A 20272-nucleotide genomic window follows, 5' to 3' on the forward strand; every position below is an offset into this window, starting at 1 on the left:
AGTCCTCTGGGTTGGGTCACTCTCCTCTTTTGATGAGTGCAACTGTATACCCTAGCGCCATTAAACCCCTGGACTTCTGTGGATGTGTGGTGTGCAGACAACTTTTAATGCTAATTGTTCATGTTACGGAGTCTAGATAATTATTCCTAAGTCCTCTGATCACCATGTACCTCTACTCCTCCCATACAGAGCTCTCCACTGATTTATTACCTCTGGGTCGGTCCGCATCCGTCCTTTTTCGTTCTTTACATTCCTCTCCCTTCTCCAAACACTTTCTCCCTCTGGACCAACCCGTGTTTCACCAGTACTCTGTGTACCAAGATCTACTGATCCATACCACATGGCGCTACGACGCGTTGGAGAGTCTCCAAGGTTGCCGCGACATACAGAACCAAAGAGTCACCGATCCCAGTGTCCCAGTGTGCAAAACAGGGGTCATTAATGGGCCACAGGTTATATTCATACACCCAAGCACACAAATAATCTATTCAGTACAGTGCAAATTCATCCTCTCTCTCTCTCTCTCTCTCTCTCTCTCTCTCTCTCTCTCTCTCTCTCTCTCTCTCTCTCTCTCTCTCTCTCTCTCTCTCTCTGTCTCTGTCTCTCTCTGTCTCTCTCTCACTCACTCACTCACTCACTCACGTATACACCTTGAAAATAAGAATTCTCAGAATTCTTTTGGTGAATTTTCCTGCCATGGGGAGGTGAGAAGCATATTTTGAACCTACGCAAGTGTAAGTTTCTCCAGTGTCGGCCACCATTGGCGTGCCTCTGTCATTTATCAGAACCTGCAGTATTGGATCCTCATCAGCCTGTTTTGTGATTGCTACAAGCTGACCCTCCCCCTGTGAATTCTCTGGGCACCCCTAGTATCCCTGTCCCATAAAGGGACCCGTCTGTCCCTGGTGGCTGTTGCCCTGTCCTTGCTGTGGTGGAAAAGGGTTAATTAAACAATTTCTCTTAGTACGTCCTTCCTGGTTGCACCCATAACATATTGAAGGACCTCTGCGTTGTCCTTGGGATCCCTGTTTTTGACTCTATTTTATACTGTCCTTGGGGTCCCTTATACTGATTCTGCCTATTTCCATTTGTGGGGTTCCCATAATTATGGATGAGTACATGTGTGACGGGTGGAGTAGGTGACCATTGGCTCTGAGGCTGTTGTACTGGGGGAGAGAATGCCTGTTGTCCATCAACTGGAATGGGATAACTTCCTGATGACGTGTCGGGTGCTCTTCTCTCCTCATGCGTTCTATGCTTCTCATGTAACTCAAGTGCTAGGAGGCTTTGTAATGCTTTACTGCAGACAGGCCCCTCTGTCCCTGGATCCACACTCAAACTCTCTCCCTCATTTGTATTACTCTTTTTTTTTTCTGCCTCCTCTGACTCCTCGTTCTCTTCTGTGTGTTTCTTCCTCTCCTTTTCTTTCCTGGAGAAGGCCCTTTGCAAATTTGATCATTAGCATTTTTCCCATTTCGTCCCTGTGCTCATTATTATTAGAACTAGTTTCAGAATTGTTACACTCTTCCCTTACTTTCCCAATCTCTTCATAACAGTCCAAGTGTATGAGTGTGCCCCTCCTTCCCTGTATGTTACAATTCTTCTCTTCTTCAGTTAGTGTGACTTCCCCTTTAATGTCTACCATGCCTGTTATCAATGGGGTCTGTGTCATACGGCGGTGGCTTAACCTTCGGGGGCAGTGGTTGAACCTCCTCGTCATTAGTTATTATTTCTCTAGCTGCCCTCAGTAGTGCTCGCCATCTCTCTCCCTCCTCTTGGAACAAAGCTAGTACTAACTTTTCCCTGTCCCTCTTCTCTAAGGCCCTTTTTCCACTTCTGTTAGCTTTGTAGTTCCTTATTACTACTTTCCATGTCCCTACACATTATTGGATCAAAAGTCCCTCCCATGGGCCATATTGTACCTGTTTTAGCTGTCCTTTTTTCCCTTTTCTCAGAGATCCTTGTTATCTCATCTGAGCAATGGATTGATTCTGCTCAAAATCTCTACTGCTGTTGGTGTCATATTAAATTTTTGGTGAAACTTTAACTATATATTAATCCAATTTATTTGAGTTTATTCTACTCGTTAGTTTAAATGTTCTATTATATCTCTAACTGTCCGTCCACACCAGAAGCGAATTGAGCGACCAAATCGCCGGAAGTCATTCACTTTCTATGGGCAAGAGCGACCAAAGCGACCAACGCTACCAGCGGCCAAAGTTGAGCGACCAGAGCGTCAAAAAGAAGTTGAAAACTTTTTAACTTTATGCAAATTACTATTATTCGCTTCAGCGGCCAAACACTGACAGCCAATCGGAATGTAGACGCTCTTCGCTTGCGTGGATCCCAGGGAACATCAGCAGGCACTTTGGTTCCTACCTACCTTTATTCACTCACTGAACAAAATGTCGGCTGAAGTATTAATCGCGGCTGTAACTGGGCACCCGGTGTTGTACGAACCCACCCTTTTTCAGTTCAGAGATCGAAACGCCATAGTGGTTTGGATATCAAGTGATGATAAGCGGGAGTATTTATAGGCTACATCTAGAACGTTCGTATTTAAGCGGGAATCATTATAATTTGCTCTACATGCCACCAATCTAACCAACCAATCGCGTGTTGCATGCTTTAAACAAAACCAAAAAAGTTTTTGAAATCGTCACATAAACGAACTAATCGACAAGACGAGGCTCACACCTCAGGCTCCGTGAATAGTGGGGAATAGAGGGATAAAAGACAAGAGATATATCCCTTGTAATTTCTCCCTCTATTCCCCACTATTCACGGAGCCCGAGGTGAATATTTTTTAATTAAATAGTCTAGATCAGGGGTGCCCAACCTTTTTTGACCCAAGATCTACTTTTCAAGTAGCCAACCTCCCGAGATCTACCAGCAAACCTACCTTCAAGCGGGGGGGGGGGGGGTAGAGAACAATTATTGACGGGGGGGGGGGGGGGGGGGGGGGGGGTTGTATCGTGAACCTACGGACTTCAGTGGGGGTTTCATTCCGTCTGCGCACGGCACCTTCTCAACAATAATCAATAATCTTCCTCCTACTCAGGGTGAAAATGGTAGGTCTTAGCTTGTTTCCCCTCAGCCATGCCAACGTTTAGGAGTGTGTAACTACTGTTGACGGCTTTCAACTGCTGTTAACAGCACATGCGCTACCGCGCGTATATGTCCCGCGCAAATTTAATTTTATAAAAAGGGTTAGAAAAAAAAAAAAAAAAAAAAAAAAGAACTTTTTTTTTTTTTTTTTTCTTCACCCCTCGCGATCGACTTGGGATCTGTCGGCGATCTACTGGTAGACCGCGATCGACTGGTTGGGCACCCCTGGTCTAGATAGATAGATAGTCAAGTCTTTATTAATACCAAACGACACAAATCGTCAGGAATCCATTTAGGTGGTTCGTCCCACACAGGACAGTAGCCTACAAGACCACACACAACAAGTCTGACTGGACATACACACAATACATCACATTAAAACTAGACACGCGTTGATAGATAGATAGACAGAAAGGCCTAGATAGATATATGTTCCATTATTTGCCTTGTGGAGCCAACCAGTCCTGTGCACGTATGCAAATTAGCCATGTGCGCTAATGTCTATTTGTTTTGAATGCGACGAATGACCATAGCGTCTTTGACGCTATGGTCGCTCCTGGTGTGGACGTACAGTAAGGCTTCAGATGTGCACTCCTCCCGTGCGCGGCTATCTCTCTCTCTGCCTCCCTGCCGATTGGAATGTGGGTCCCGGCTATATTTAGCCCTGCACTGCTCGTGCCCTTTTCCTGCTTCTCTTGCTTTCTGCTCGTCCCCATTTCTGCTCGTCCCCCTCCGGTTGCAGTTAGAGTCAGCGCGGTAGTCTTTAATCAATTGTTGATTAAGCAATATAATATTGTTGATTAATCACATTGCTGAATCGAAGAAGGTTCAAACATTTATTCATCACTTCACTACAAACAAATTGACTATTCTCTGTCCGTCTAATTTATTTATGACAGAATAAACTAAAAGAAAACGGGCCGTACTAGTCTCCGAGGTAACTTAATCCTATCACGGCTTGAATACAGAAAAAAAACGATTTATGCAAATCTTTATAGCGTATCGAAAATTGTCGAATTTTTGGTACAAGATGCTGAGTGGAACTAGTCATTAACTCGTCTTTAATTACAAATAAAAGGTTGACAGAGCGTTGAAACTGGCCTTTTGCTTAAAAACATGAACGGTCGGATATATATCAATCAAACAGAATTTCAAACAAGAAACCTATTATTTCGCAGTGCCAAGGTCAGAATTACAAACTAACTATCTCAGTTTATCCAAGAGCTACATCTCAATCGGTCCATGATCAGCACATTAAACTCATTCAAACGGCACATTAAACAACAAGCCTATCCCTTCAAAATAATGGTTGAACACATACAGTAACTACTCGACCAGATCAAGAACAAAGTCAAGTCAAGCGGTACCCCAAACAAGAAACTTATCTTTTCAAAAGTGCGAGAAGCCTGCTTTCCCAAAATGCCAAGATCGGAATTAGAAATTCACCATCAATTGATGCAGGATCTGCAGTTCAACCGCTCCAAGACTAGAATTGAAAATTCACTAGTCGGCATCCCATGGAAGTCCCTCTCAAATAAAAACTTCTGAATTCATCCACAACACTGAATTCCAACTGACAACTCAACTCCAATTAGGATACTGTCAGAAAATTCCTACAGGTCTGTTTCCTTCGACCTGCGGGCCCGCTCGCCCCGTCCTTAGTAGAACTTCCACTCATTTGTTCTTCCACAAGACAGTCACAGGACTTACAGTAGGCCTACTTAACCAAAATACCAATAACAACAACTCGTATCAATTGAGAGCCACAAAGCGTCTTAGTTATTTACAGCCACAGAGCGCTCATGGCTTGTGTTCACACGCACGTCAATCTCTCCCGGAGGTCCCCTATTTCTCTCTCTCTCTTTATCTATAATTTTGGTTTGTTTAATTGAAGAGACACTTTACCTGCTGCCAAGCGTTCAGACGGGACAGGAACAGATCAAACAACCGTATTAATTAATGGTAAGCCAACTTACCGGGAATTTGATGAGCTCTGGGGTTGTGTGATCCGCTCGTGCCCCGTCCTGCAGCCCTGCAGCTGGCGAGTCCCTATTCTTCTATCCTGTTTGTGACGCTAATTATGTGGTAGAAACTATGCCCGAGTTCTCTAACACTTCGACTTACTGAGAGATAGCAAAAGAAATCGAGGAGTCAGGAGCAAGTATTGACCGAGACTTTACTGTTCCCTCCTGCGTAGTATTACTTGTCCACATCCCCTGCCATCCAGTGGTCATACGACTCTTTTTGTTTTTAAGATTTGATAAGTAGATTGGCGAACACAGAGCTTGCGTGTTGTTCACGGATGTCACAAGCTCTGTGTTCGGCAATCTACCTATCGAGTCTTAAAAAACAAGATGGCGTCGACGGGTGAACTACTGATGGTATTGTGTGCATAAAATGTCCTTTTTAATAAACAATCTGTACACTTACAAAGTTATCATGCCTTGCTTTATATGTTAAGACCCTTATTATACTATCAAAGAAGAGTCGGGCTACTTCTAGCCTTTTAAGTAGTTTAAAATAACGATTTAGTTTTTACCATAACACATGCCCCCATCGTTCCAAGTTTATAGCGTTTTGGTAGAATCGGCTAAAAACAGCCAACTTAAGAATGCGTCTATACTCGCTTTTTTCCTCCCAAAAGAACATTACAACTCGTTATCATACTAAACATATCCCAGATCCATTTTACACCGGATTTGTCCTTTAAAATGACACCAATATTGTAGAAAAGCTACTCATAGACTTTTGAATAATTCTCTAATTAAAGCTTCACCTCTGATTTGTCCCATTCAAGTTTTCCACTAGACCATTTGTCTGTGGATGATATGGAGCAAAGAGACTCCTCTCAACGTTTAAAGATGTGCATATGTTGGAGTTCAGCTGTTTCAAAAACATAAGGGGCCCTATCTTGCATCCGGCGCAAGTGACTTAGTCACTGGCGCATGTGTCGTTGCTAGTTTACAACTGGCGCAGAGCGTTCTTTTCCCACCACCGCCACTCGCCGGTAAATTAGGGATTGATCATGCGCCCCAAGGGGCGGTTCGGCGGAAGGAGGAGGCGTGTTCTGGCGCAAACGGTATTTTGCCGTTTCTGAATACCATTGCGCTACTGACCAGGAAATACCTGGTTTAAAGTCAGTGGCGCGTTGTTCAGATGCTATTTTAAGGGCGCATGCATACATGCGCATGCGATGCATACGGATTGCTTGTGCACCTCGCGCATACACTTTGCTTCTCCCATCTACCTAGCCGCACATTCTTGGTAAATTATTTGGGAAAGAACAGCTGATGCATCGGTAATAAGTTGTACTTTTAAATCAATGCATCTGCAAACACCGTACAGCAAACACATATTTTCTTGACATCGTGTAGGCCTACATGCCCATAACTTTTAGGATTGATGAGTATTTGATCGTGAAAAACATTGTTTTACCGCGAGTGAGTGTTAAAAAGAATGAATGAATGCGGGCGCGCGTGTGTGCTCTGTTTAAACACACGCAAACTAAACACGTAACGCATAATACAATCAATGGCAATGTCTATTACCGCGGGGACACATGCATATTAGGATAGCATACAATACTGATAAGAAACAATGTTTATAATGTATTGCGTATATCATTAAATAGAACCACAGTTACCGCATATCATATGTTATATCATATACGTTTTCTTTGCCGACATTTATTTGAGGACTCAGTTTTTCTGAAGTTGTGGAAGAAAACCCCTTATTCCATGTGTGAATTAGGCCATATTATTTGGCAATAAACTGAGCCATTTGCAGTTTGAAATTCATGTGCATCTGTCTCATCGGAGACTGCAGACGCGCTGTCAAAATATCAACTCGTCCGATTCAAATGCGCTCATGGCTCTTAAAGGGGATGGGAGCTGGCACTCTCATTGGTTTGTTGGATGTTACGCCCAAACCACACCTACGGGTAACTAGGCTGCTCAGACCAACCGTTTTGACACTTGCGCCGCGAAGCAAGTGTCATTTATCCGCCTGTAAAATAGCGATAGCGCCGTAGAACCGCCCACAAAGCTACTTGCGCTTTGCGCTTCCCACTTGCGTTTCAGACCGTTAAAATAGGGCCCAAGGAGTACATTTAGCAACAGATCTGTTTTGCATTGCACAGAATCCAGTAGCGTGCGGTTATCCAAAATTTCAGTGGGGCCGAAACTACTACCTACTACCACACCCACAATTAGTTTTTGTAACTTGTATATATTGTATATACATATATATATATATTAGTGCTGTGAGTTAAACGCGTTATTAACGACGTTAACGCAAACCAATTTTAACAAAGTTTATTTTTTGCGATTATATTGTGCGATTAACGCTCTTTTGGCTTAGCAAACGTTATAGTTTTTCACCTGCTCTCTAGCATCAACTTGTCGCGTTAGAAACACTACAACACCATACCGGATCTAGCAACACCGGAAACAAAACAACAAGCACGCCTCACAAACTTGTTGGGGCAAGCAAGGTCACGGAGTGGGTGAAAAACTAATTAAAAGTGTGTGTGTGTTTGTGTGTCACTCTGTTTGAGCCTGCACGAGAGTTCAATGTTGTCATTAGCTGTTACGTCTTTCTGACCATTCGCAGTTCAAGGCCCACCTGGGCTGTACCACTTTGGGAGGGGCCGCTCAGTTACTCCCCTCTTGACTAAATCGATTTGGTTGCGACATTGACAGTTTGTTAGTGTTGCGGCTGTGTTGAGTGAGTGAGAGGTTGCGGGACAGTGCTGCAAAGAACTTTTATAAAAGCAATATTGCTATCCCGCAGTAATCAGCCCGAGAGCCCCGAAACATTAACGGCACCCCAGGAATTCTCCTGACCTTCCCGATTACCACTCCGCCCCTGTGTGTGCGTGTGCGTGTGTGTGTGTGTGTGTGTGGGCGTTATTCGATAGCCTGGTAATGTGTATAGACCTACGTACGGTAGAAATATTCATGCTGGTTTAAATAATAAATGTTAGTATTTCCCATCTTTGCTGAGCAAGAGTTTTGCTCGAAAGTTCAGTGATTGAAACAAATAAAAGCCTGGGCTATTGACGTTTTACGGTAGGCCTACCACCGTCATACACCTACCCGATGTCAAGTGGACCGGGTTGAATTCACTGCGGGTCTCTCTTCTTATATCCATCTTACCAAATATATTTTATTACTGTTCTTCTCAAAACTCTGATCTCACTAAAAGACTAGCAACACGAAATCAAGGGATGTTTTATTAATCACGATTAATCGCAAGTTAACTATGAAATTAATCGAGATTAAATATTTGAATCGCTTGACAGCACTAATATATATATATATATATATTAGAGCTGTCAAGCGATTAAAATATTTAATCGTGATTAAACGCATTAATGTCATGGTTAACTCACGATTAATCGCGATTAATCGCAAATTAGTTTTCTATGCTAAATATCCCTTGATTTCTTTGTCCCATTAATTCTTCTCATTTTAATTCTCTTATCAACATGGTGAAGTGCATCGGCTTGCCTTGTGCAAATTATTTTTTATTGATAACAACATTGGCGTATACTGATCAAAACAGAACGATACAAAAAAAGAGCCTATAGTGCAATTAAACGACTGCTTTGAACAAATGTCATTTGAACATAGCAGTCAGGCTACTGCTTCTTTGTTTTGAGCCAAAGAAAATAAATAAAAAAATAAATAAAATAAAATAAATTTAATAAAAGATTCGTGTTAATCGCGCGATTAAAAATTTTACGCTGTTAATAACGCGTTTAACTGACAGCTCTAATATATATGCTTCACATCAATCGCCATATATCCACTTGTCCTGTGCACACACTTGCTCGAAAAAGTAGACACGGGAAACAAAACACAGCGCTTCTCTTTGAGCAAACACATAGGCATTATTTCTTTTCATACCATGCTCGGGAGAAAGTTCTGTTTTCCCCCTATCCTTCGTTTGTTGGATAATGTTTATGTCCGGTCTCTCTGGGCCAAGTTTTTTGATTTCTAACTTCTCTTCCAATTTGAACCACTCAAATGTTTTTTTTAACAGAAACTCAACACTGTTTATCACAGGTGCAACACCACTCGCCATATCTGCATCTGATATAGAAACCCAAAATCACAAAATATATATCATTGATACCTTTGTAAGTATTCATTAAAATGAAAGGCTTAGTACATACATGGACTGGGATATATTCCTTCTACTTTTTAATGGAGAGCCTGCTGAATTGGCATTGTGCACATTGTGAAACCTGATGGTTCAAAAGTAGACATGGGAATGCAGTCCAGAAACAAGACAATCTATGGATAAGATCAATCTATTATACACTCCAATCAAATAATTACATCTACCAATTCATCCAAGTCAACCCCCATTCCAGGCCAATCAAACCTGGCGGTGCCTACATATTTCGTTTTTCGGGTTCCACAGTGGCCTCCATGGGCACTATCATGGAATTCCAAAAAGAATCCTCGGCAACCGCTACTTTCCTGCGCACTTCCATGTCGTTTATATAAGATAGATAATACATTGTATCACCTATTGAAACAAGGTTGTTGTCCCTATCCTGCAAGAAACATGTACTTTATTCTGATTAGCTATCAAGTTAGAGCTGGCGATCAGGGAATTATTTTTGAGGTAGGCCTAGTGTTACCATGGCTGACCATCCAGTAAGAAACGGGCGGAGCACCTCCAAATAACATATTTTCATTTTGCTCCTGGGATATACCTGGGACAGTATCCATCTTTTTTGTAATTGAATAGCTCAGTATACATGTGATGGTCCATTTTCCTCAGGATGAACATACATTCATGTGACAAACGTCACTTCCCAAAACATTCATGCATCCTTGCAACCTGAATTTATCCACTTTGTGCCCTTGGGTATGGGTTAGGTTACGCCCTCGTTCCAATTATATTGCCTCAATCAGACAAATAGACAAGAGCAGAGTAATTTCTTTATTAGTTCCAAAGAATCGCACATGATTTATATGATTTTAAAAGAACTAAGCAGCACAGAATGCCTTTTCATTCGTGAATTCACCCAAATCAATAATCCATTCACCAAACAATTAACAAGATATTGTCCGTAAAATAAGCTATAAGCCTACGTGATTGTGATTGTGATGATCGGCAAGTTAAACTGTTAGCTTAACTGCATAGACACAATAACAATTCAACAACAAAGCATGGTATTTATTTATTCAAAATTATAAACAAATCAACAGATTCAGGCGTGACCTCAGATCTGATCAATTACAAATAACTATTTTACATAAAAAACAATGACTAACAACACCGAATTAAATAACAGAAGATCAAAACAATAGGGAAATCTTGTTTTCGGGTGCAATCTCACGCAGCTCGTCAATCATTTTGTACCACTTCGCTTTCCGTAGAACCAGTTGTTCTGGGTTGGTCCTTTGGGCGGTGTCAGTTAACATGGCGTTTCAAGGGGGAACAGGAATTCCAATTGGGAACCAATCTGAACATTTAAAAATTGGAATGGAGTCTCTAGGTGCAAAATTGAGGAAAATTTGAGATAGGTCCCAATTTTTGTAGAGAATAATAAAGAAAGAAAGAAAGAATAAAACCTAAGAAGAACAATAGTTCTTCTTAGGTTTAGGCAAAATACAGCACACTTAGGCAAAATACAGCACCCACCTAACTAAAAATAATGCAAATATTTCTAGATATTATGATGTGAAGGTGATTCCTGAGCTAAATATGCTAGTGTATTTCCATGGACATTTCCCTACATCAGACCAGGTTATACAGGTACATACTGTATGTGTGCACAGTATGAACTGTTTCACAGTTCACAGTTCACAGTAGGAGCCCTCAACTGTGTGACTCTGATAAACTGACCATGTGTCACCTCCCAAAGGTGTTCTTCTGACAGTAGCTTGTGTACAAAAGGCCCACGGTTTCACCACATGGGATGTTGTGGTTCTGATTTGTGTCACTGAGTTGAAATTAATATCCTTCAACCCCGTCTCTTCAGAGAGGAAGGTAGTGGATATATTGACACACGGCCTTGGGTGTGTGATCGCTGCCCGCTTTTTTGTACCAACATAGACAGAGAAACAGCAGCCTGTACATCCTGTCTGTGAGGAACTACGACGAGGGAGTGTACACGTGTGAAGCCACCAACATCCTGGGTCAAGACCGCCAAACTGCCACAATAAGGGTCACCGGTAACTATCCTGTTGCACTTACACACAGTGTGCTGGAACAATATCTATTGCAACACGGCAGTTTTGATTTTGTTTCATTTATACCTGGGGCCTTCAGACTCTTAGACTTTAGGACTGTGAGTGACGCTGAGCTCCTGCTGGCTCCATGCTTCTCCCGCTTCCTCCACCAGTGATGCCCGTCATCGTGGGCTTTTCTGGGCAGGTGAGCAGCCGGCTGGGGGCCCCTGTGGAGCTGCCCTGCAGAGCGGTGGGGGTCCTGCCCATCACGTACACCTGGACCAGAGACAACACAACGGGCCCCCACACATCAACCACCACCACCACCATCACAGACGGTGAGGAGGGGCCCAACACAAACTGGTTTTCAAATAGTCCATTCCTAACGTGATTGAGCTTATAAAACCTCCATATAGAATTGGTCTATAGAAGTTAAGATTAATGCTTACTGTAAACCCCGAGCAAATCTGAGCAAAAAATTTAACAAGAAGTCATGATATTTTGTAGATGATAATAAAATTCCAGAAAGTGACTAAATGAGGCGTAAATCCTGAGTGACAGATGGAGCTCTGAGGATGTCTGCTGTGCGGTGGACCGACGCAGGTGACTACTACTGTAGGGCAGAGAACCAGGCCGGGAGCGACCGGATACACACTGTCCTCCTTATCATAGGTATCTAAGATAGCACCACAGACACATGCACACACGCACACACACACACACACACACACACACACACACACACACACACACACACACACACACACACACACACACACACACACACACACTTACTCACTCACCATTGGCTTTCATTGTCATCCTTATTGTTTGTGTATATTCAGAAATGTGTTGGTTCACTTTGCCGCTTTTCCACTGCATGGTACCAGCTCGACACGACTCAACTCGACTCAGCTCGCATTTTTTGCGTTTCCACCGCGAAAACATGGTATCTGGTACCTGAAGTGGCTGCTTTTTCTAGTACCGCCTCGCTCTAGGTTCCAAGCGGCTGAGCCGATGCTAAAAGGTGACGTCGGCAGACGGCCGGCCACTGATTGGCCAGAGAGTGTGACGAAGTCACGAGAGCGACATGGCAACCATGCTGGTAACAGCCATAGCAGCGCCGCAGCCAACATATTCCACTTCTTCAACTTCTTCAACATGCCAGCTAATAATAGTAATGTTATCGAAGTCCTCCATTGTTGTTATGTGGGTTCTGTCCATGTGTGGGTTGCGTAGGTGTTGTTTGCGTCGCGTACAAAAATACGTCACGGCCCTTTCGCGCAGCCGACCCCGCCCACGTCCAGGAGGTACTATTTGCGGTGGAAAACGACCCGTGCTGCTATCGTGTCGAGTCGTGTCGAGTCGAGTCGAGTCGAGTCGAGCTACATGTGCGGTGGAAAAGCGGCATTGTACTGCCTTACCACAAACCCGTTTGCAATCCTTAGCCAGCCGTCTCTTGTCAGCACTTGCACATTGAATACCTTGTTCTTTCTCTCACCTGTTTGTAAGATGAGAACCGCGGGGGTGACACCCGAGAGCAGAGGAGAATGAGTTGGTCTGCTGTAAGTAGGAAGGATCTTTTGAGAAGGTTCATGTGTTCCTTTGCTTTTCCAGTAAAATGATTGATTATTCATTTCTTCATCTTGAAGAAGACCCCTTTCTTTGTTTCTTTAGAGGACAAATACTAACAAGGAACTCCCAGCTGTCCAAATCAATGGTTCAATTCTTAAAAATCACTCTAGGATCAACCATGGCTCACATTCAGGTATGTTCACTTGTAAAACCGCACCTGTAGATTGTCCTTTGTTTGACAATATATATGCTGACTTTTCTCTCTCTTTGACTCAGTGATGTACACGGAACCCATCACCCACAGGACGGACTTAACTTTTACATCACTAAAAGAGGCTCTATTCAGAGAACTACACCCGCCAGGGTCACCTGACTACCTGCACCTGCTGGCCCTGCCAGAGGACCAGGCAACCCAGCCTGAGACCCAGCCAACCCAGCCTGACATCCTGCCAGCAAAGTCTGACACCCATCCAGCCCAGACTGACACCCAGCCAGCCCAGCTTGACCGCCTGCCAGCCCAGCTTTCACCCAACAGTCAGATACTGCAACCTCCCCCTTCAACCGTAGACCCCCATACCCTTGACCAAATGGGTCCCCCGCCACATGTTTCATCTCCGTATTCTGAGTCCTACATTCTCAATAGCCCAGCACCAGGACACAAGGACACTGGGACACCAGCGCACCGGGACACCGGCACTCCAGGACACCAGGACACCGGGCTCCTAGCGACCACCAGCCAAACCCTTCCTCACCACTCCTTCGCTCATTATCATTTAACCAAGATATCCACCGCTAGGCAACTCCAGAACGTTGCTGGCGAGACGTCGGCGAAGCAGAGTGGCGAAGATAAGGAAGTATCCCTCTATCACATGGATCCACCGGCACCGCCAGAGAGGATGGGAGCCAGCCTCATATCCTTCCCTAAGTCGGTGTTTCCTCTCACTAGGTCTTCAGACTCGACAGAGCCCACTACAGCGTTTGTCACCAATAGAGATAATCTGCCGCCCCCAGTGAACCGCCTCGGTCAAGATGCAGTTGCTTTGTCCTTGGCATTGCATGTGACACTCCAAACCTCTCGCCAGTCATTGACTCCAAGGACCCACTCAGGAGCCCAGCTTAATCATCCTCCTACCAAGGGGTCCCTCGTGGTGTCACACCTCGCTCAAGACCCACATGGGAGTCCTGGAGATTTGGCACAGGCCGCCCTCGCTAACCATGGCTTGAAAGCAACGCAAAATCCTTCTAGAGGACAGTCCACCCTATGCTCCTTCACGCAGTCAGCCCCTGAGCTGCCCCCTACATCAGTCCATGACAAACCCCAAACCACTCCCTTGCCTCCAGCTCCTCCACCCATCCGAGGATCCTCTTGGACCCCCTACAACGGTCTGTCTCCCACAGGTCCAGTGCCTTCAGCACAACAGCAGACTCCACTTCCCTCAATCCGACCGCATGGCCCTTTTCATGCCCCTCATTCTGTGTCCTCCATCGCCACCGACACCTGCACCACCACCACCACTACCACCACCACTACCACCACCACCACCACCCCAACCAACATTACCATCAACAGCACACCAAACAGAACCACCATCACAAATGCCACCAACCCAACCACCATCACCATCACCACCACTAGAGCCTCCATCACCAGCAACACCCCCCAAACCATCATAACCAGCCCTCCCTCCAGATCCACCATAACCAGCCCTCCCTCCAGAACCACTAGCACAATCACCACAACCAGCACCTCATCCAAGACCGCCTCCACCAGCACAAGCACCCCCACCAGCACCACCGCCACCCCAATCACCCCCAGCCCCACCACCCCCATTACCCCCAGCAGAACCAACAGCACCACCGCCACCGCCATCACCCCCAGTACCACCAGCCCCACCACCCCCAGCACCACCCCCAACAGCATCACCACCCACATTAACCCCACCACCACTACCACCACCACCACCACCCCAACCAACATTACCATCAACAGCACACCAAACAGAACCACCATCACAAACGCCACCAACCCAACCACCATCACCATCACCACCACTAGAGCCTCCATCACCAGCAACACCCCCCAAACCATCATAACCAGCCCTCCCTCCAGATCCACCATAACCAGCCCTCCCTCCAGAACCACTAGCACAATCACCACAACCAGCACCTCATCCAAGACCGCCTCCACCAGCACCAGCACCCCCACCAGCACCACCGCCACCCCAATCACCCCCAGCCCCACCACCCCCATTACCCCCAGCAGAACCAACAGCACCACCGCCACCGCCATCACCCCCAGTACCACCAGCCCCACCACCCCCAGCACCACCCCCAACAGCATCACCACCCACATTAACCCCAGCACCAGTACCACCCCCCACACCACCAGCACTCCCAGCCCCACCATCCCAAGCGCCACCCCCACCAGCACCCTTATTACCCCCGGCACCACCACCAGCCCCTTTACCCCCAGATCCACCACCAGCACCACCAGCCCCATTACCCCCAGCACCACCCCCAGGACCACCAGGGATGATCATTTAACCAGCCCTTCCAGAAGGTCAGTCCCTGAGGGTCTGACTCCCAGTCCACAAACCGTGCCTGATGGCAAACGTTTAAACACGAGTCAGGCTGTTGAGCCAGCTCTGACCTCTGGGGCCACCAGTAAGCCCCGTCCTACTGTTGGACTGAAGACCAACACCTCCCAGTCACCCATGACCAGCGATGACCCCCGGTAAGAGCAAAACCAGCGAACCTTCTGATAAAATACTACTGATTATATTTTAATTGGGCTTTTCCCTCAATTAACCCTGGCAGGGTTAATTGGTCTAACCCTGCCAGACCAATTTGCAAACGCACATTAGTCTGAAACCTTTCGGTACATTTTCAATTTACAAGGTGTGTTTTCAACACGCTCAGACCAAAGTGTTTTTTTCAAATATATATGTGTTTGTGTGTGTGTGTGTGTGTGTGTGTGTGTGTGTGTGTGTGTGTGTGTGTGTGTGTGTGTGTGTGTGTGTGTGTTTTTATCACAGAGGGACACAGAAGTCTTCTTCATGGCTGCCAGGGCTGGAAAAACATGACGTCCCCATCGTGGTTGGAGTGGGCGTGTCTCTAGCCTTCATCTTCATCACAATGGCTTTCTATTCGCTGTTTCAGAGCAGTGATCCTCTGCCAATCATTCGAGCAGGTCTGGATACGCTAAGCCCTGCACCCAGCACCCCTATGTCCCAATTGGCCTTTTCCTCTAGCGACAATCTCATAAAGCTAGCCTTACAAAAGGCTCGCTGGGAGGGGAACTGAATGTGGAATTTGCAATCTCACGAAGAAGAATGTCTGGAATTTGATACTTACAGTTTGTGTTGTACTTGTCTCAGATATTGCTTTGTCAAATTCGTCAAAAAAACTGTATTTCTTCTGCTTGTCGTTGTTGTTCTTGTCCTTCTTCTTCTTCTTCTTCTTCTACTCTTCTCCTTGTCCTAGGGACCGTGGCGCTAACTGATGCACAACAACGAGGTAATAGTGAGTCAAACATTGTGAGGAACAAATGGGGTCAGGAATCTTACATTTGTCAACTTTGAGCCAACAATATATTTCACAATGTCTGAGAGATCAGCTTAAGCCACAAAAGATACCACTTTTTCGGCGCATGCGCTGTCACTTCCTATGCAAGGTCAGGATGGTATGGTAGTCACTAGAAATTAAGCTGAAATACTTAGGAGGAGGGGACAAATTAGGCTCCCCCCTGGGAATTACCTGAAGTAAACAGTTCACAAGAAATCTGAAATATGTAGGAGGGACCAGAGCTGACCGGATGCTGTCTGATAATACAACCACCGAGTGAGCATTTCAAACCAAGATGGCCACACGGTGAATAAGAACCATGATCAGGAGGTTCTTGATAGACATGGCCAGCGTGTCTCTAACGGGATGCTGTCCTCCACAGCTCAGAGGAACGTGGGCGTCCCCATCAGACATGCGGAACAACAGGCCGCTGGTAAAACATACGACAACAGGTGATTATCAAATTATAAGTGTGCTGAGTGTATTCTTTTTAATAATATTATAATTTCAGGGTGTAATAATTGTTCAGCACAAATCAAAATTAAACTGGCATTTGTAATACACATTACTGCTTAAATAATAATAATTAGAATCATAATGTGGTACCTATCAAGCTCAACAGGTAGAATAAGGCCTGAACACTACCAGGGTTAGGGGTTTCATTCCCACCCATGCTCAGAAGTGTATTCTTCATGGTATTGTATGATGCTCTGGGTGAGAGTGTAAATGTCATGTATATTCATATAACTAAACAAACTATTCAAATTCTAAAGGGTGCTCATATTAAAAGGAGCACTGTGTGTTTGCCCATGTGTGTGTGTGTGTGGGTGTGTGGGTGTGGGTGTGGGTGTGTGTGTGTTCAGAGCATTTGCGGATGACGAGTGTGTAGCAGTGATTGATCAGAGCCCTAATACGTCGGACACCCGCGCCCGGCCGCTGGGGCCCGGTCTGGTCATGGTTCAGATGGAGCCCCCACCTGAAGACCTGAGAGAGGAAGACCTGAGAGAGAACCACCAGCGTTCCCTAATGGAGGACAATGCTGTCCCCATGGAGACGTTTCCTCTTTGTGCTCTCCTGGACTCACAGGTCAGAGAGATCACTACGATATGCAGACCATCAAGACCAGGACAACATCTAGCCCCATGTATATTTTATGCACATTTTCTGTGTGTGTGCTTTTCTCTTTTTCACATTCTATATTAAAATATATATTCTATAAAATTATCATATATTATAGATATTTTTAGGCGTCAAAATAAATGACCAAAAACATGGGATTACCCCCTCCCTCCCTCCCTCCCAGGTGGAGGAGGACAAGGCCTTCAGCCTGCCTCCACCCAGCGCACGGCTCCGATGTGTGGAAGACTGGGTCAGCAGCTGCCTCCACCCGGTCTGCCAGGAGCCTCCGACCCGACCCCCTTCTCTGACTCCACCCTCCTCTCTGCTTCCACCCTCCTCCCTGCCTCCTCCTCTGTCCTCCCTCGCCTCCCACTCAACCTCCCCCACCCTCTCTCTCTGCCCCTCCTCCCCCTCCTCCCTGGCCACTGTACGGGAGGAGAGGCTCCACTCCTCGCTGACCCTCCAGACGCCGGCCGAGCCCACCTCCACCTCCTCCCATGCCTCCACCACCTCCACCCTTCCTGTCCACCACAGCCTCAGCGTCTCCCACACAGTGAGCTCCCCGCTCCTCGTCTCCCATCATGTCTCGCTGGGCTCAACCACCACCGTCACTGTGGATGTCACCTTCCATCCTAGCGCCGCCACTGCCATGGCGATTTCAACCAGCACTCACATCAATTCGCGCGTCACCAACACCCCCACAGCAGCGGGTCCTCTGTTTAACTTCCCATTGGCAAACAGTCAAGAGAGCGACCAATCAGCTTTGAGAATGCCGCACTGCAAGTAGCGAGATCTTACTAGTAATGGATTCAATGATCATTTTCCTTGATTCAGTTTGCGTCGGTCAGTTCGCCAAGAAGAGTTGTTCAGAATCGTTCGTTCGTTCAGTCGAGTTTCCGGTAGCGGTGAATCGAAACGTGGAATTTACGGTTCTCAGCTGAGTCAGTCAGACTCAGCTCCTCCCTCGTTCTCATTCTCAAACGATCGTGGAAGTCGGTCATCAATCAATATCACAACTTCAACCAAACGCAGCCGGATGGGGGGGTGTAGTTGATTATTAGATGTTTAACATATCAGCAAGATAATAGATTTGATTTAGCAATGATGTTGCGGGTCCCGGTGGAGAACGAACCATGAAAGATCAAGACAGATTGACGAGACATTCAAATATTTGATTAATCTGGCATGACACAGAAAGTACAAAGACAGCATGCATTTATCATTTCACTGACATTGAATCGTATTATCGTACGCTCGCTCACTAAGCCTCTTCCCTCTTCACCACTCACAGTCAGTGAATGAACAGTGAGTCAGCGTGTCAGCGACTAGTAGGTCTGGGAGGAGTCGAGTCTGAGAACAAACAAGACGAACGAAAGAGAGGAATCAGTTCAGTTCGAACTGATTCTTCTCAGCGTTTTTCAACTCTTTCAACGTTTTAAACTATGATGCTTTTTCTGCTTTTTTTTTTACAATGTAAGTAACTGCTCAGTTACGATTAAGACATCCGTCTGCCCAGTAACGATTGAGACATCGTAACTAAATACATTTTCATCCGTTCACCTTCATTCAAACCATTTAACCTACACAATTGTATCTTTCTATAATATTAAAACAGAATTTCGATAAAATGTGTACTTTATTCAGAATCACAGTTTAAGTTTCATATCGGCTTTCAGTTGGTCTCATTGGTTTACGCTGAGGTTAGAGCGCGGAGGACGTGCAGGCATTGTTGCTAGATTGGGCGGTTTACCATCTGCGGCATTTTAGCAAGCACACTCTCGCAGTTGTTAGGACGAAACGCATTCTAGTTGTACATATTATCCGATCAATTCATATTCACTGTACAAAAACTAATGTTGATATTTTAGGCCGATAAGAAAACATATTGGAAGATCATTACGTCAATGTATCAGTCAACTTGTAAAAGTATATTTCATAGACAGTGTACTTTAAATAGCCTCTCTTTATTCTCAGCACACTGAGACAATGTTTAACATTGACATATATGTGTTTGAGTATCTTTATTATTTTAATAGTGACCATAATCAAAGGGATATCAATGTTGGTATAACTTGTAGGTCTATTACAAATTTCACTGTTGATAAAAATGTATATTTACAATATTGTGTGAAAAGTGAATAACATTTGGCCAGTAATGTGTATAGTATTGTATTAAAGATGCCAAGAATAGAAACTATTGCTCTTGTTTCAAAAATTCTTGCAACAAGCTAGTGACTGTTAACTAATTCCTCAAACCAAATGAAGTTCAATTGGCTATAACATGAAGTTATACATTATCTGTTTTCAGTATGTGCATTTAACATTTGTAACTTAAACCATGCCGCCTCTCTCAAAAGTGTTAATCACACTAATAAAATAAAATGATTGATCACAAATGTTTTCTATATGTTTTCAAGCGGAGATTAGGAAAGGAGAACTGAAGACCAAAAAACCAAAAGCATTTAAGAAGATTACATTACTGTTATTTAAACTACATTTAAATAAGACGGTTGGTTAACAATATGAATATGTTTAAGTCGCAATGTAAAAAAAACTACTCAGAAACAGACTGTCTGCTCTAACTGGCAGGGTGGTGTGAACTAGTCAACCCGGTATCACACGATTTCGTGCTCATGCGCACAAACGTTAATCTGTGCGCATCGTGTCCCAGATCACGATTTTCCAAATTTTTTAGTACTGCACAGAACGAAATG

The 20272-nt window shown here is 44.9% G+C and overlaps 2 protein-coding genes across 2 annotated transcripts in view; both read left to right on the forward strand.

The window, feature by feature from the left end:
• Positions 1-14099, forward strand: part of LOC130384905 (hemicentin-2-like) — a 59991-nt gene extending 45892 nt beyond the window's left edge. Inside the window, exons 4-10 of the mRNA XM_056593303.1 lie at positions 11185-11303; positions 11474-11638; positions 11862-11972; positions 12813-12865; positions 12978-13068; positions 13152-13898; positions 13972-14099. Coding sequence (XP_056449278.1) covers positions 11185-11303; positions 11474-11638; positions 11862-11972; positions 12813-12865; positions 12978-13068; positions 13152-13898; positions 13972-14099 — 1414 coding nt within the window. The remainder of the gene's footprint in view (positions 1-11184; positions 11304-11473; positions 11639-11861; positions 11973-12812; positions 12866-12977; positions 13069-13151; positions 13899-13971) is intronic.
• A 1420-nt stretch (positions 14100-15519) lies between these two features.
• Positions 15520-18345, forward strand: LOC130384906 (uncharacterized). The gene is made up of 7 exons (XM_056593304.1): positions 15520-15609; positions 15911-16065; positions 16359-16391; positions 16822-16891; positions 17303-17525; positions 17743-17912; positions 18000-18345. Exons 1-7 carry the CDS (start codon positions 15590-15592, stop codon positions 18343-18345), a joined length of 1017 nt encoding a protein of 338 aa, XP_056449279.1. The 5' UTR covers positions 15520-15589.
• The last annotated feature ends 1927 nt before the right edge of the window (positions 18346-20272 follow it).

The sequence above is a fragment of the Gadus chalcogrammus genome, chromosome 6 (assembly GCF_026213295.1).
Source record: "Gadus chalcogrammus isolate NIFS_2021 chromosome 6, NIFS_Gcha_1.0, whole genome shotgun sequence".
In the NCBI taxonomy this organism is placed as follows: Eukaryota; Metazoa; Chordata; class Actinopteri; order Gadiformes; family Gadidae; genus Gadus; species Gadus chalcogrammus.